This window comes from Phascolarctos cinereus, unplaced genomic scaffold (assembly GCF_003287225.1).
Source record: "Phascolarctos cinereus isolate Bilbo 61053 unplaced genomic scaffold, phaCin_HiC Scaffold_4;HRSCAF=312, whole genome shotgun sequence".
NCBI lineage: Eukaryota > Metazoa > Chordata > Mammalia > Diprotodontia > Phascolarctidae > Phascolarctos > Phascolarctos cinereus.
The window spans coordinates 234553083-234571034 of record NW_027555847.1 but is presented as its reverse complement, the minus strand read 5'-3'; the positions used below and the strand labels follow the sequence as shown (position 1 = coordinate 234571034).

Sequence of the window (17952 nt, the reverse complement as noted above, 5' to 3'; positions counted from 1 at the left end):
AATAGGTAGATATTTCAAGGGTTCTAGGTCATTCCCAATATAATCACATAGGGCACTCTTTATTCTGCTTTTGAACAAAAATTTCTCATACAGAGACAGTAAAATCAATTTTTCAAAGCAAGTTAGATACATGCCTAGGAGTGGGCTATGTTCAGAGGTCAGATGGACATTTGTAAGACAAAACAAAAACATTTCTTTTTCACCTTTAAAAAAGTTAATACAGAACCTGAAACTTGTGAAAGGTGCTGCAAATTATTCTTTACTGGAAAGTAATATGTCAGTGGCCCAGGAGTTAAGAACATGAGAATTCCCAAAACCTTTCTCTCCTCATCAGCTTCCATCCCAGCCCAACCTCCACCTTTCTAGTAAAGAAAGACTGAAAAATAGCACTATTTACCAACAAGCCTTTCTTTTCTGCCCCTTCTCCTTCAGTACTTAATTTTATTTATAAGTTCTTTAGACTTTTTACCAATTTTGATTAAATGTAATTCTCCTTTAACATTCAAGATTTCGTCTTTTGTGCTTGTTAGGAGTTTGCTTTTTTCAGTTCAATTTTTTAAAATCCATATTCAGTTCAGTAATCCCTCTTTTCTATTTTGTTCATTTACATGTTGCTGTTGTTGTTGTTTTTGGCATATAATTACTTATGAAAGACCTCCCTATTTAATAAGACCTTCTGGGAAATTTGGAAAGCAGTCTGGCAGAAATTAGGATAGACAAACATCTTAAACTATATTTCATGATAAATTCAAAATGAGTAAGCCACCTACACGTTAAAGACCAGGGGAAATTGTGGCCACAGGCCAAATCTAGTCTGTCACCTGTCTTTGTACAGCCAATGAGATAAAAGTGGATTTTACATTTTAAGATATCATACAACATTATTTACATATGTAAAAACCACTCTTTGCTCACAGGCCATACAACAGCAGGCTGTGGGCCAGATTTGGCCCTTGGGCCACAGTTTCCAAATCCTATTAAAGGTCATACAATAAAAAATCAGAAGTGAAGAAAGTCATAAATCTTTCATGGCTATGTAGAGAAGTTTAATTGTTAACCACACGAGATGGTACCAATTAAAAATAAAGACATCTGGTCTTATGAAACTGAAAAAGCTTTTCTGAAAATAAGAACATGCACTTAGCAATTATTGACTGGGGGAAAATATATCTCACTTCTTTGTTAAGGATTCAGTATCTTAATTGTTAGTCTTTTTGAAGAGTTTATTGACCTTCTAATTTTGTTACATGATTTTCCTCAAAAATCCTTTTGATTTTATTAATATATGCAACAAATCCTCTGAGGATGGCTTTTGCAACATTTCAGAAATTTGGGTAGATTGACTTGTAATTATCATTGCTGTTCATCTGGTTTTCATTTTTTAAAATACAATTTGTTCTTTGACCAATAATTATTTAGGATTTCATTCTTAAATTTCCACTAACGTTTTTGTGTTTTTCTTGTACTACTTTAATTGAGTTATCTTCATACTATTTATGGTGTTGTGATCTCCAAAGTATATGTTTAACATTTCTGCTTTTTTACATTTATTTGCAAATTTTATGTACACCAATACATGCTCTACTTTTGTAAGAGTCATGTGTTCTTGATACATAGAAATCATTCTTCAATTTAGTAAACTCTTTCCCTTATGGATGTAGGTTCCATGCTGCTTAGAGATTACAATTTAAATAGTGATGCTGGTTTGTTGGTTATGGTTCCTTTAAGCATAATGTAATTTCCTCAGTTATCTCCATATTTTCCTCCATTTATGTTAATGATATTGCTTAGCTATTTTTTTAAAGTTCCCACTCCTTTTTTAGTCTAGTACTTTGTTGCAGGGATTGTTTTTTCTTAATATTATTCAATAAAACCCAATTTCCACAGGCTCTCCTACCCCACCTCACTATCCCTCCTATTTGTCAACTCTTTTCCTAGTTTTAATGTTTTACATAATTTAATTGTTTCTTAATTTATTTAAATTATCGATTTTTTTCTTTTTTTCCTTTCTCCCCTATTATTTAAGTGATTAATTTCTTTACTTTGTTCTCTTCATAATTCTTTCCCCTTTCTATATATTCTTAATTTTATTCTGTGATTTTTCATCTAGAAACTTACTTATTTCTTCTTTAGTTTCTTGTGTTTCTCAGCAATGAAAACTTGTGAGTTTGGACTCTACCTTATAACCAATTTCTCTATTCAGAATTTCTGAGCTATTTTCTTGTGTTATTTCTTGCATTACAACACATGCATATGTACATTATATATATATATATATATATATACTTAAATATATTATAGTGAAGCTTAAGAAGTATAGTAAATTTGAGCTCTATCTTCTACCTAATTTCTATATTAAGAAGTTCTGGACTATGTTCCTGTGTTATTTCTTGCATTACAGTATTCAAGTTTTTCTATTTTTTTTTTTAACACCATCCAGGACTTCTATGAATCTTACTTTGAACATATGCTTCTTTTATTAGTGGTCGTTGCCTTTGGCTTGTATAGATACCATGGGTTCTCTCAATGTATTAACGCCGCCCTCTTCTGTTAGATTATTTATAACTTTCAAGTTTTTCTATTGCAATTTTTAAATTTTCCCTTTCATTTCTTTGAAAAAACTTACCACCTTGAATTTATTTTTTCCTAATCTATTTTTGCTTTGGAGTCACAAATTCTTACATTTGTTCTTTCCAAGTTTTTTCTTATGGAATTTATTTTCCTTTTGAACCATTCTGGAATTGTATTTTGACATTCATTCCTCTGTTGATAATCCAAAGGGTTCTGTGTTTCATAAGGCATTGGTTCACTTTCTTTTGTCTTGCGTTATTGGTTTATAGAGTTTTCACTATCTGAGAGTTTAGAACTTATTCTTGCTTCTGGTTTCAGAATGTATGTGCTTGTGCTCTAGATTTTTAATTGAATTTTCTTCCTCTTGAAATCTTTAGTATTACAGCCTGTTTTCCATATATTTCCACATTACTTAACTTCTTATTCTTCTTACTTGAGGAGAGTATATAACTGGATTGTAAATATGCTTCATTTTTCTCCTTTGTAGCAGGATTTGTGTTTCACTAGCTAAGGTTCTTGCTATAAGTAGACTATTTCTCTCTGTCCCTCTGTCTGTCTCTCTCTGTCTCTATCTTAGTCTCCCTCTGTCTCTCTCTCTCTCTCTCTCTCTCTCTCTCTCTCTCTCTCTCTCTCTCTCTCTGTATGTGTGTGTGGCTCAGCTGGGTTTAATTTTCCTTTCTTCCAGGTCAATTGCAGCACCCCCTGCTGGCGTACTACCCCAGTTCTTCCCTCAGCTCTCATGCTTATCTTCTCTGGCTGTACTGAATTAATGTTTGTGCTTTTTAGCCGGGTCAAGGGTAGGCATAAAAAGTATTCTGGACAGAATTTCTGCAGACATGGGTCTCTAACTTCTCCCCCATCAGGTATAAATTAATTGCTCCTTTTTCTAATCTTGTTCATATGCCTCGTTATAATCAATGCAGGGTGACATGTGAGCAGGATGTGGTATGCTAGAACAAAAGAGAGTCCAATTGTGAATCTGAGGCAGAAGCCCACAGATTGGTCTCTGCATCCTTGACAATAGCATGGAGTCTGATGAGAGAAGGGGGTTGAGTGAGTGCTTCAGTGTTAATCCAGAATACTTTTACCTAGTTAGATTTAACAAATCCACATCTGGCACAGAATTTCTTTTCTTTTCTTTTCTTTTTTTCTACATAAAAGATTTGAAAGTTTATCTGGATTGGGGTAAATTTTTAATCTACCATCTTGTTAGTCAGTCACATGATCTGGAAGTATCTTCTATTGGTATTTTTTGGCAAGATGGAAGCAATTAACATTAAAATTTCCTTGACATATATTAGCAATGTGAAAACTTTTGTAAAAATGTTTTTAATCAGCAAAATGTTTCTTAATGGCCACAAGTCAAGTTTCATTATCTCCCCATTCCCACCAATTAAGGAGACTGGGGTTTATGCTTATTCGTTTAGATTGGACAGATATGCTTTTACTTAAGCATAACATGATAGTAGAAAAAGTAGGAGTTAAAGGGGACAAATAACATTTATTCAAAATCAGCCTATAGAAACAGAAAGAGAATTGAGGACCAAAGAGGTTATGCCATTTATCTGATTTCACACATCTATTTATGGAAGAAAACTATTAGTCAACCCAAATTAAGCCAGCTACTATGTGGAATATTACACTTAAAAATGTTAATTTAAGGTGCCCACTTTGGGGGAGGGGGAAGAAAGTTGCCTGTAACATAAAATAACCTTGGAGTCGACAGCTGAAATGTAGACATTATTTTGTTCATTATACATCTTTATGGATTGACTTCCTAAGCTTGATAAAATGATTTTTTGCAATAAGATTAAAAGAAAATTTATACTCCCAAATAAAGCATTTTATGAAAGGAATGGTCTGTAGAATTTGACATTTTCCAAAAAAAACCCAACAACCCATAATACTCAGTTTTATGAAAAGTGAAATATGCTAAATTTTAAAATGCCTAAGATCTCCAAGGCCACAAATAAGAGCTATTTCTCCTCTCCCAATTTCTCTGTTATTAAAATTAGTGTGTTCAGAAAGCAAAATTGGCCATCTATAGAGTTCAGACACAAGCATTCTTATTTTCTGATTTGTACTACAGCTAAAGTCAATTTCAAATTATATACATTAGTAAGTTGGGTGGGGAAAAAAATCTTTCTTCATAGGTCCTGTGATTTGACTCTGCCAAGGCTTTTATGTAACAGTTTGGAATATCTCAGAAACATTTTTGAGCTTAACATTTTGGAGCCATATTTTATTTTCACTTTAGCCATGACTCCTTAAGTGTAAGGCTGGAGACCTGCTTTGGCTCTATGTTTCTATTAATGTCCATTACTCTGCTACTAGGCATCTGTTTCAATAGCAGTAAATGTATCTAGTAAGATAAATTAATGTATTCATAATGCATAATGCAGTATGCTGGTTTTCCTTCAGTTTTCCCCTCAAATATGCTTCTTAAAATAATTACATTTAAGTATTCACTGCTCCTCAGCATCCATCCATACAAAACTACACATTGGCTAACTGTGCCCCTTAAGTGACTTGCACTAGCTCCTGTAAGAACCCTACTAATACAGTTGAGCATCAGAATCCAGACAAAGTAGTTTAAGGTCATTTTCCCATATTTAATATCTTGTTTTTAGTAAGATTTTTCACCCAAATTCCCATTGTGTATAGCTACTGTTTGTTCATATAATGTACTTTAAATAAGGCTACTTTAAATTAACCTTCCTACTTTTTAAATAAGTATTTTTCGCCTACCTAAGGTAAGGTAACAGGCATGCAGTTTGAATCTACTAACCTTAGTAAACTGAATTTTCAAGTTGGTGAGCGGGGTGGGTATGGTCTCCTCTGCTGGATTTGATGAGGTCTTTTCCTTAGAAGACATTTCTGAGCTGGTTCTAGAGACACAAGTAAAGTCAAACAGCAGACAGGCTCAGCAATTTTGTGCTGACTGAACCAGTGGCTTTTTATTTGTTCCTTGTAATCTGAACTGACTGAGGATCATTGCATACTGGATTGTGATTGGATGAACCAATTCAGAGCAAAAAAGAAAATGAAAGTACTTTTTTCTTTGTAAGAGAAGACCCAGACTTTAAACTTAAATCTTTAAGAAACCTGTAGCTAGTCTGGAACACAGCTTATTATATACAAAAGAATTCATAATTTAAAACACTGAAATATTTAACAAGAGTAACAAGTGCTTTAATTATTGTGGGGGAGATCACCCCCTCCAAAGCATTCTCTGAACCCCTTTACTATGTGAACTAATTTCTCTGACAGATATTAGAAAAGGGAATGAGTTGGTAGCCTTTGGATACTCCCATTTCTGGGAGATATGAGGGGTAATAGATCTGTGCTTTTTTTTTCTAATTGAGGGACTGCTTAATAGAATATTCTACATGTTACCTCATCGGAGTCTTACAACTCTGATGTATGTGCTACTGCTACCCCTAGTTTAAAGATGAGAAAATGAAAGCTCAGTGATTTGCCAAAAGTCACACGGTGAGCAAGTGTCCAAGTGTTAAACCTTAGGGTTTCTTCATTCTAAATGTAAAGGGGATCTCATCACCTCTGCTGAGTTAGTTCCTTTCAGTAAGGGACAAAACTGGACAGCTTATGACTCTTTCCAATCTTTCTAATCATGACTGAGCATTGTGGAGGAAGAAAAGAGTACATTTATTGTGGCCATAAATGATAATAGGGTAAATTTTTAGTTTTAATAGCTTAAACTGAACCAAATTTTTTGGTATACCTTGTATATGGATTATAGAGATAATCAATAGAAGGAAACCAGTAGTATGAAGCAATGAGCAAAAGTTTCTTGTAGTAAAAGGGATTTTAGCTGGTACTTGAATGAACCCAGGGAAACCAAGAAGCAGAGATGAAGAAGGGAAGAGTCGGGGGCAGCTAGATGGCACAGTGGATAGAGCACTGGCCCTGAAGTCAGAAGGACCTGAGTTCAAATCCGGCCTCAGACCAAACACGTGACAAGTAGTAGCTGTGTGACCTTGGGCAAGTCACTTAACCCCAATTGCCTCACTAAAAAAAAAAAGGAGGGAAAGAATCCCAAATGTGAAGGACAGCCAGTTAAAATTCATAGAGTTAGAGGATGCAGTGTCCTGTGTGAGCAATAGCATGCAGGACAGTATTACTGGATCTCAGAACATTTATAGGGGCAGCTAGGTGGCTCAGTGGATAGAGCACCAGCCCTGAAATCAGGAGGACCTGAGTTCAAATCCAGCCTCAGACCAAACACTTGACACTTACTAGCTGTGTGACCCTAAATGTTTCAAAAGAAAAAAAAGAACATTTATGGAGGATAAAGTATAAGGAGACAAGCAACGTAGCCAATTAATAAGTATTTATCAAGTCCCTACTATGCACCAAGAACTGTGCTAAGTGCCAGAGTCATGAAGGGCTTCTTAGCACCAGAAGATATTCTCTTTGATCCTGGAGAAGACAAGGAACCACTGGAAGTTATTGAATGGGGACAGTGTCAGACTGGATCTTTAGGAAAGTCAATTTGACATCTGAATAGAGGTCAGATTTAATAGGGAGAAACTTGTGTCATGGAGATGAACCACAAAGCTATTGCAGTAATCCAGGCATGAGGTATGTAGGGCCATGTTGGCTTCACTCTTTCTTCCTGAGTCATTGGAATCCAGTGGCAAGATAAAAGTCAAGACAAGTGGCAATGGCTTGTGATACAATGGACAATGTTGGCATCTTTGATGTCTAATCAAGCTCTAAGTGCTCTGCAGTGCCAGCTTCTGCTTCTGTCATGGCCCATTAGAACAAATTATTCACATCTGCCTATTCTATCAACTAAGTCTTCACATGCTTGGTGTAGACATAGCTGTAAGTCTTCCCTTAATACCCCAAATACCCAGGCATAACTCTGCCTCACTTAAACACAATTTATGTGTGAGTCAAAAGACATCACTCATAACTTTTCATCATTTTTACCCACCTTGAAGTGCAGTGGCATTGAGCAAGTGACAAAGCATCAGGTGAAGATATACTGGAAGTTATAGTCACAACCCTCCACACAGGTAGCCTAGGGCATTGGGTTATCTTCTTATTGGACAGAAGTAACAGTGGGATTCAGCACCCCCGACCCTAAGTATCTGAGCAACCTTTTTTTTTAAGGATTTCATGGCTCACCTCCTAGAATGAGGAGGGGCTATAAAAGGTGCCCTAAAAATTGTTTGCTTCACTTAACCTAACCTGATATGCTTACCACAGCAGGCAGGGGTCCTACTCTGCAGTCAAATTATGCAAAAAAAAAAGTGCACAAAAACTTTTGTGAATATGATTCCATTCATCACTCGTACATGGAATGTGCTGAAAAGGGACAAGCTTGTAATTCTCAATAACTTTCATGCCAGAATAGACACAGACTATAGAAATGGCTGGGAGTTCTTGGGAAGAATGGAATCGAAACAGTAATAGCAATGGTCACTTACTACTGAAGACATGTATCTCATGACCTTCTCATTCACCAACACTGCAAAAAAAAAAATTCACGAATTCATCCTTGCAGGAAATATTGACATTTAATAGACTGTCATTGTAAGGAAAAATTCAGAGAGTATATGAGAGTGATGAAGGCCATGTGTGGTACAGAGTGCTGGACCGATCATAGACATACTCTCCAAGCTAAATATTTACATCAAACAACAGCAGCAACCCCAGAGCAAGATGACCGCCAGTAGGTTCAATGTCAACTGATTAGAGTGCTTTTCCTTCCTGAACAATTTATCGCTAACTTAAAGGGAAAACTGAGCCAACATGTGGTTGGCAACAGTAAAGCAGAAAAGGAGTAGACAGCTTTCAGAAATTTGGTATATATCACTGCATTTACTCATCTGGGCCAGAACACTCACAAACTTCAGGATTAGTTTCAGGAAAACAGTAGGGGAATTCTGAAGTTACTAAATAAAAAATGAGAACTCCACAGGGTTTACCAATAGCATAGTTTATCTGTCTCTAAGAAGGCAGACTTTAACTCTTGTCAAAAATAAAGTGCAAGCAAAGCTTAGAGCAATGTAGGTTTCTTGGCTCAGTAAGAAGGCAGGTGAAATTCAGTTTTACACTGATAGTAATAAACCAAAGCACTTTTATGATGCCCTGAAGGCTATTTATGGGTTAAAGACTTATGGTGCATCCCAGCTACTCAGTACTGATGAGCCTCATTGATTAGTAACAAGGTCAAGATCTTTGAGAGATGGTCTGATCACTTCCATGACATCCTCAACAGATCATCATCAACCAATACTGAAGTCATTGACCATATATCTCAGGTTGAAGTCAACCCCTGTCAAGTCAAAATTCCAATTGAAGATGAGGTTTTGAATGCCATTAGGCTCCTTTCGTGATGCTGATTCTATTTCAGTTGAGATTTTTTTGTTTGTTTGTTTTTAGGCAATTGGGGTTAAGCAACTTGCCCAAGATCACACAGCTAGTAAGTGTCAAGTGTTTGGTCTGAGGCCAGATTTCAACTCAGGTACTCCTGACTTCAGGGCCGGTGCTTTATCCACTGTGCCACCTAGCTGCCCTATCAGTTGAGATTTTCAAGGCAGGAGTCCTCTGCTCATACAAAAGCTGACTGAAATCTTGTAAGTTACATGGCAAGAGGAGATTATTCTTCAGGGGTTCAAGGATGCCTCCATTGTCCATCTCTACAAAGGAAAAGGAAATAGGTTGTCCAGTGACAACCACACTGTGGGTTACTCTTAGTCACTGCTGGCAAGATTCTTGCCAGAGTCCTCCTTAATAGGCTGATCCTTCACCTGAAAAATGGCTTCAGAAAGGGTCAAGGAATCATTGATATATTTGCTGCCAAACAATTCCAGGAGAAATGCCAGGAGCAGAACAGTGGTCTGTACACAATGTTCATCGAATGAAGGGGGAAACAGCATTTCAGAAAATCTAACCTATGTCAAGAAGGGAGTGAGGTCTGTTTTCACACTGTATCTTCTTTGGAGTCAAGCTTGCTAGGTATATGCTGTTGTTGTAACTGTTTCCATTCATGTTGGTTTATCATCTTGCATATTGTCTTCCTGGCTTTGCTTACATTACCTTGCATCACTCCATGCTTTTCTATTAATCATGTACATAGTTTCTTGCAGCACAATAATATTTCATTATATTCACGTGCCATTCCCCAATCACTAAGCCTATGTTTTATTTCCAGTACTTTGTCATAGCAAAAAAATGTTGGCATAAATATTCTTTGTTTCTACAGGATCTTTCTATTTTTGTCCTCCATGTATGCTATCTTCTGAGAAATGAGTTCTCTGGGTGAAAGGATGGACATTATAGTTACTTTTGTAGCATAAATACAAATTGCCTTCAAGGATTGTTGGATCAATTTACAACTACATCAACAATTCATTACTATGCCTTTTTTCCCCCTATAATGCTTGCAAGAGTGACTATTCTCATCTTATTTTTATCATCTTTACCAGTTTTCTGTGAGTAATATGAAACCTCAGAGTAGTTTTATTTTGCATTTCTTATTATTAGTAATTTATAGCCATCTCTCACAGGGTTATTTTAAGTTAGTAGTGTTAATGTTTATCTAAATAAAAGAGGTAAAATTAGGTGACACAGTGTGATGCAGGGGAAAGAATTCTGAATTTGAAGAGAGAGTGCCTGAATTAAAATCCCATTTTTATAATTTATTATCTCTGAGGAGCCCTTGGGCAACTCACTTAAATTCTTTGAGACTCTGTTTTACCATCTGTATAATGAGGTGGTTAGGCTATAGGACCTGGAAGGTCCCTTCTAACAATAAATCTCTTAACCTAACATCTTATTTGTTACAATATGGGCAGTAGGAACAAGAAATATGGGTAGATTTGGAATATCATAAGACATTCTTTTAGAATTTTTCTTTGAAATTGAAAATTAAAGCATCTGGAAAGTACTAAATTCTAACTACTGGAATTGATCATAATTGCAAAATTTGGCATCATATGACCAAAACCATGTGTACAGGCTTAATAAAAGTAAATTTAAAAGAGAGAGTTTCTGTGTTATCATTTAATGTCTTATTCATACAATGAGATCTTCATTTTTAAATGTTTAAAGTGTTCTGGCTTTTGTCAGTCCTCTTGTTCTATTTCCAGCCCTTTTTGTTTTGTTTCTTGGGGGCAAAATTCTGGTTGAATCTCATAACAAAATTGTCTTGTCCCACTAACAAATCATCTGTTTTATACATCATTCAAAATGCTTGCCATGAGAACGGGACATGGTCTGGTCTGTATGTTGTAAGGGGGGATGGGGAAATCCTGAAATTAAAAATTCTGCTATTAAACTTTTTTTCTTCCCAGTTTATAAAGTATTATTATTTAGAAATGTTTATTGAGGCTTATTCCCTCATTCCTCAGTCATTTAAATAGATAATTAGCTTCAAACCACTGGCACTCAAATTTATTTTCAAAATACTGATAAGCCTACCTAAACCTGAGAAGATTTTGCATTGAGTTACTTTTTTTTTTCAGGGCTAGACAACTAAATATTAGTGTTCATTCTGGTTTGTTTTGATGAAGCATTCATATAGGGCAGGCAGATACAAATTTTGCCCCTCAAGCTGCCTAGGGACACATAATATGATACCGAACACCTGGGGGGGATTTCAACATCATAGGGTTTATTCTTTAGAATGTTTACAAAAACCAAGAACCTTACTTTTTCTTTGTATCCTCTATGCTCAGCATAGTGCCTGGTGCTAAATATTTAACAAATGTTTGTTGATAAACTCATTGTCATTTGCCAGTGTTCATTTTCTCTTTCAATTTATTTACTTTACTTTGAAATCAAGGAGGGAATAACAAACACTCTCTCTGCTCAGAGGGGTGTGTGTGTGTGTGTGTATAATGCTATATAAATATACATGATGTCAATGATTTTGTCAGAACTTCAGACAAGATGGTGGAATAAAGCCTTCTTCTAACATTTCCCTTCAAAATACTTTTAAATAATAGCTCAAATCAAATGCTGGAGTTGCAGAGCCAACAAAAGGACAGAGTGAGACTTTCTTCCAACCCAAGACAAGATAAGAAGTTGGAGAGATCTGTGACACAGGAGACTCATGTAGATGAAAGGCCAGTGGTGGCACTAGGTGGTGGTGACAGAATTAGCAGCAGCTTTGGGAGTTCTCAAGCCAGAGATGATCACAACACATCAGAAGCACTGAAAATATCTAAACCTCAGAGCTAGCTCTGAAAACAACACTGTAAAAAAGTCTGAAGCTTGAGGCAGTGCTCCTTCCTCCTCCCACATGTTGGGAACTGAACCCAACACTAACATAAAATTAAGAACCAAGAAACAGGAGAGAAAAATGAATGAACAAACAATGATAAAAGAAAAAAAGAACCTGACCATAAAAATCTGTTACAGTGATGAGGATGATCAAGACACAATCTCAGAAAAAGAAAATCAAGTCAAAACAACTATAAGCTAAGCCTCAAACAAAATTATGAATTGTATAGAAACCCAGCAAGAATTCCTGGGTAAGATTAAAAAGTGATTTTTTTCTTTTTCTTTTTCTTTTTTTTTTAACAATTTATTTATTTTTAGTTTTCAACATTTACTTCCATAAGATTCTGAGTTTTAAATTTTTTCCCTTTCTCTCTCCTCCCCCTTCTCTAAGACAGCATGCAATCTGATTTAGGCTTTACTTATATATTCATATTAAGCATATTTTCATATTAGTCATAATGTGTAGAAGAATTAGAACTGTTAGGAGGAATAATAAGAAGAAATAAAACAAAACAACAAAAGAAAAGGAGAGCAAGTAGTATTCTTCCATCTGCATTCAGACTTTGTGGTTCTTTTTCTGGATGTGGATAGCATTTTCCATCATGAGTCTTTTGGAGTTGTCTTAGATCCTTGCATTACTAAGAAGAACTAAGTCTATCAAAGTCAGTCATCACACAATGTGGCTATTACTGTGTACAGTGTTCCCCTGGTTTTGCTCATTTCACTCAGCATCAGTTCACGTAAGTCTTTCTAAGTTTTTCTGGTCTGCCTATTCATCATTTCTTATAGCACAATAGTATACCATTACATCAATATACCATAACTTGTTCAGCCATTCCCCAATTGATGAGCATCCCCTCAATTTCCAATTATTTCCTACCACAAAAAGAGCTGCTATAAATATTTTTGTACATGTGGGTCTTTTTCCCTTTTTTATGGTCTCTTTGTGATACACACCTAGAAGTGCTATTGCTGGGTCAAAGGGTATGCACAATTTTATAGCCCTTTGGGCATAGTTCCAAATTGCTCTCCAGAATGGTTGGATCAATTCACAACTCCAACAACTATGCATTAATATTCCAATTTTCCAACATCTTCTCCAACATTTATAATTTTCCTGTTTTACCATGTAAGACAATCTGATATATATGATGTGGTACCTCCAAGTCATTTTGATTTGCATTTCTCTAATCACTAGTGATTTAGAGTATTTTTTCATATGACTATAGATAGCTTTAATTTCTTCCTCTGAAAACTGCCTCTTCATATCCTTCAATCATTTATCAATTGGGGAATGACATATTCTTATAAATTCAACTCAGTTCTCTATATATTTTAGAAATGAGGCCTTTATCAGAGACACTGGCTCTAAAAATTATTTCCAAGCTTTCTGCTTCCCTTCTAATCTTGGTTGCATTGGCTTTGTGCAAAACCTTTTTAATTTAATGCAATCAAAGTCATCTATTTTGCATTTCATAATGTTTTCTATCTCTTACTTGGTCATAAATTCTTCCCTTCTCCATAGATTTGATAGGTAAACTATTCTTTGCTCTCCTGGTTTGGTTATAGTATCAGTCTCTATATATGTAATTCATGTACCCATTTTGACTTTATCTTGGTATAAGGTATAAGATGTTGATCTATGCCTAGTTTCTGCCATACTATTTCCAGTTTTTCCAGCAATTTTTGTTAAATAGTGAATTCTCATCCCAGAAGCTGGAGTCTTTGGATTTGTCAAATAGTAGATTAGGATAGTCATTGACGGTTTGTCTCGCATACCTAACCTATTCCACTGATCCACCACTCTATGATTGCTGCTTTATAATACAATTTAAGATCTGGTACAGCTAGGCCACCTTCCCTCACATTTCTTTTCATTAGTTCCCTTGATATTTTGGACGTTTTGTTCTTCCAGATAAATTTTGTTATTGTTTTTTCTAGCTCTATAAAATTTTTTTTGCAGTTTCATTGGTATGGCACTGAATAAGTAAATTAATTTAGGTAGAATTGTAATTTTTATTATATTAGCTCAGCTACCCATGAACAACTGATATTTTCCCACTTATTTAGATCTGACTTTATTTGTGTGAAAAGTGTTTTGTAATTGTGTTCATATAGTTCTTGAGTTTGTTTTGGCAGGTAGAATCCCAAATATTTTATGTTTACAGTAACTTTACATGGAATTTCTCTTTCTATCTCATGCTGTTGGACTTTGTTAGTAACATACAGAAATGCTGATGACTTATGCGGGCTTATTTTATATCCTGCAACTTTGCTAAATTTGTTTATTATTTCAAGTAATTTTTATTGGATTCTCTAAGTATACCATCATATCATCTGCAAAGAGTGATGCTCTGTTTCTTTTTTGCCTATTCTAATTCCTTCAATGCCTTTTTCTTCTCTTATTGCTAAAGGTAAAATTTCAGTACAATACTGAATAACAGTGGTGATAATGAACATCCTTGCTTCACCCTCAGTTGACCTAATAAATAAAATTAGGAGCTGGTTTGTAAGGAAAAAAGAATAAAATAGATAAAACATTGATTATTTGATTTACAAAAGGAAGAAGAAAAACAAATAACCAGAGTAAAAAATGAAAAGGGTGAATTCACCATCAATGAAAATAAAGTTAAAGCAAATTATTAGGAGATATTTTGCTCAATTATATGCCACTAAAATTGACAATCTAAATTAAATGGATGAATATTTCCAAAAATATAAACTGCCCAGATGAACAAAAGAAGAAATAGAACATTTAAGTACCTCTATCTTAGAAAAAAAAATCAAACAAGTCATAAATAAAAAAAAAAAACAAGCCCTAAGAAAAAAATTCTCAGGACCAGACTGATTTACCAAACATTTAGGGAACAATTAATCCCAATACTATATAAACTATTTGAAAAAAATAGGTAAAGAAGGAGACCTACCAAATTCCTTTTGTAACACAGAGATATATATATATATATACATATATAGGCTTTTTGATGAGACAAACAAGATCAAGTGACTTGCCCAGAGTCACACAGCTAGTAAGTGTCAAGTGTCTGAGGCCAGATTTGAACTCAGGTGCTCCTGACTCTGAGGTGGGAGCTCTATATTCTGTGCCTTCTAGCTGCCCCTACAAATATGGTTTTGATACCAAAACCAAGGAGAGTGAAAACAAAGAAAACTATACACCAATTTCCTTAATGAATATCAATGAAGAAATTTTAAATAAAATGTTTGCAAGGAGATTACAACAACATATCACAAAGATCGTATAGTGTTACCTACTGGGATTTATTGCAAGAATGAAAAGCTGGTTCAATATTAGGAAAACTATTAGAATAATTGATCATATCAATAACAAAAACAACAAAATCATATGATTATATGAATAGGTACAGAAAAAGCGTATGACAAAATACAATGCTCATTCCTACTAAAAACACTAGAAAGCATAACTATCAATGGAACCTTTCTTAAAATGATAAATATCTATCTATAATGAAGAGCCAAAATTATCTGTGATGTATGCATGTATTGCAATTTGCATTTTTCCCAATAAAATCAGGAGCACATGCAAGGATGTGCATTATTTCATTATTATTCAATATCATACTGGAAATAGTAGCTACAGCTAATTATATAAGAGAAGAAAAGGAAATTGAAGGAAAAAATAGTCAATGAGGACACAAAACTATCACTCTTTGCAGATGATATAGTTAGAAAGCCATAGACAATAAAATAAAAAACTACTTGAAATAACCAACAATTTTAGCAAACTTACAGGATATTTAAAAAAAAACTGCACACAAATCACCAGCATTTCTATATAGTACCAACAAAACCTGGCAGTAAGAGATGGAAAGAGAACTACATTTAAAAACTGATAGCCAACATAAAATACTTGGTAGTCTACCTGTTAAGACAAACTCTTTTTGTTTTACAAAACACTTTTCACAGAAATAAAGACAGATCTGAACAATCAGAGAAATATTAACTGCTTATGGGTAGATACAATAAAAATGGCAATTCCACCTAAGTTATCTAACTTATTCAGTATTATAACAATCAAACTAACAAAGAATATTTTTTTGTTTGTTTGTTTTGCTAGGCTATGGAGTTAAATGACTTGCCTAGGATCACACAGCTAGTAAATTTCAAGTGTCTGAGGCCAGATTTGAACTTAGATCCTCCGGACTCCAGGGCCGGTGCTCTATCCACTGTCCCACCTAGCTGCCTCCCCTCTGAATATTTTTAAAAGAGTTAGAGAAAATAATAACAAAATTCATCTGGAAGAACAAAAGGTCAAGAATATCAAGGGAATACATTTTTTAAAATGTGAAGCAAAGATTTCAAAGTATATTACAAAGTGGTAATCATCATGACAATCTGGTACTGGCTAAGATATAGAATGGTGGATCAGTGGAGAAGATAAGGTATACTCTACACAGTAGTAAATGACCATACGGATCTAGTGCGTGATAAACCCAAAGATCCAAGCTTTGGGGTAAGAATCAAACATTTCACAGAAATTCCTGAGAAAACTAGAAAGCAGTTTGGCAGCAACTAGGCATAGACCAACATTTCACACTGTATACCAAGATAAGGTCAAAATGCCTTAAAATAAATTATTTAGATGTAAAGGGCAACATCATAAATAAATTAGGAAAGCATGGGAAAATGTACCTGTAAGATATACAGATAAGGGAAGAGTTTATGACCAAACAAAAGATAAAGAAGATCCCAGGAAGTAAAAATGGATAATTTTGATTACATGAAAATAAAAAGCTTTTGCACAAATTAAACTGATGTCACCAAAATTAAAAGAAACAGAAAATGGCGGGGGGGGAGAAATTTATAGCAATTTTCTTTGATAAAGCCATCATTTATCAAATATATAAGGAACTGGGTCAAATTTATAAAACAAGAACCATTCCCCAGCTGATAGATGGTCAAAGGATATAAACAGGCAGTTTTCAGAAAAATAAATCAAAGTCACATGAAAAAATTCTCTAAAACAGTACTGATTTGAGGAGTGCAAATCAAAACAACTCCAAGATACAGCTTCACACATATCAGATTGACTAATATGACAGAGAAGGAAAGTGATAAATTCTGAAAGAAAAATTGGGACAATAATGCACTCTGGGTGGAGTTGTGAACTAGTCCAATCATTCTAGAGAACAATTTAGAACTATGCCCAAAAGGCTATAACACTGTGCATACTCTTTGACCCAGCAATACCACTACTAGGTCTGTATTTCAAAGAGATGAAATAAGTGGGGAAAAGGACCTACATTTACAAAAATATTTATAGCATTTCTCTTTGTGGTGGCAAAGAATTGGAAACAGAGGGAATGGCCCTCAATTGGTGAATGGCTGAACAAGTCGTGGTATATAATTTTGATGGAATATTATTGTGCTACAAGAAATGATGGGCAGGATGGTTTCAGAAAAAGCTGGGAACACCTATATACATGAATTTATTCAAAGTGAAGTGAGCAGAATCAGGAGAACATTGTACACAGTAATAGCAATATCGTAAGGATGATCAACTATAAAAGACTCAGCCACTCTGATAAAGACAATGATCAAGACAATTCCAAAGGACTTATGATGAAAAATGCTATCCACCTCCAGAGAGAGAACTGATGAGCTATGAAATCAAATTGAGGCATATGTTTTGCCCTTTTAAATTTTTATTTCTTAATTTTGTTTGTGGTTTTTAAAGGCTGATATGAAAATATATTTTGTATTATTTCACATGTATAATCAATATCAAATTGTTTGCCTTCTCAAGGAGTGGTGAGGAGTGGGAGAGAGGAAGAGAATTTGGAACTCAAAGTTATTTTTTTTTAAAGGTAGTTGAAATATTTTACATGTATCTGAGAAACATTTAATGAAATAAATAAAAATGATTTAAAAATGTTTTTTGTCAGGTGAGTGAACTCTCTCCAACAACACAGATTGTAGCTCATTTATGCCTTAGTAGATGATTCTTAGGTTATTGTTTAAGATGTAGAGATGTTGAGTAATTTGTTCATAATCACCCAGATAGTAAGCACGCATGTGTGTTTGTGTGTGTGTGTGTGTGTGTGTGTGTGTTTGTGTGTGTCTGTAGTCTGAACCCAACTGTTC

At 34.8% G+C, this 17952-nt stretch overlaps 1 protein-coding gene across 1 annotated transcript in view; it reads right to left on the bottom strand.

The window, feature by feature from the left end:
* The window catches only part of LOC110223863 (aldehyde dehydrogenase 1A1-like), a 48190-nt gene extending 42659 nt beyond the window's left edge, over window positions 1-5531 (bottom strand). Inside the window, exon 1 of the mRNA XM_021009570.2 lies at window positions 5360-5531. Within this exon, the coding sequence (XP_020865229.1) occupies window positions 5360-5446 (87 nt within the window). The 5' untranslated portion in view covers window positions 5447-5531. The remainder of the gene's footprint in view (window positions 1-5359) is intronic.
* Window positions 5532-17952: the final 12421 nt, after the last annotated feature.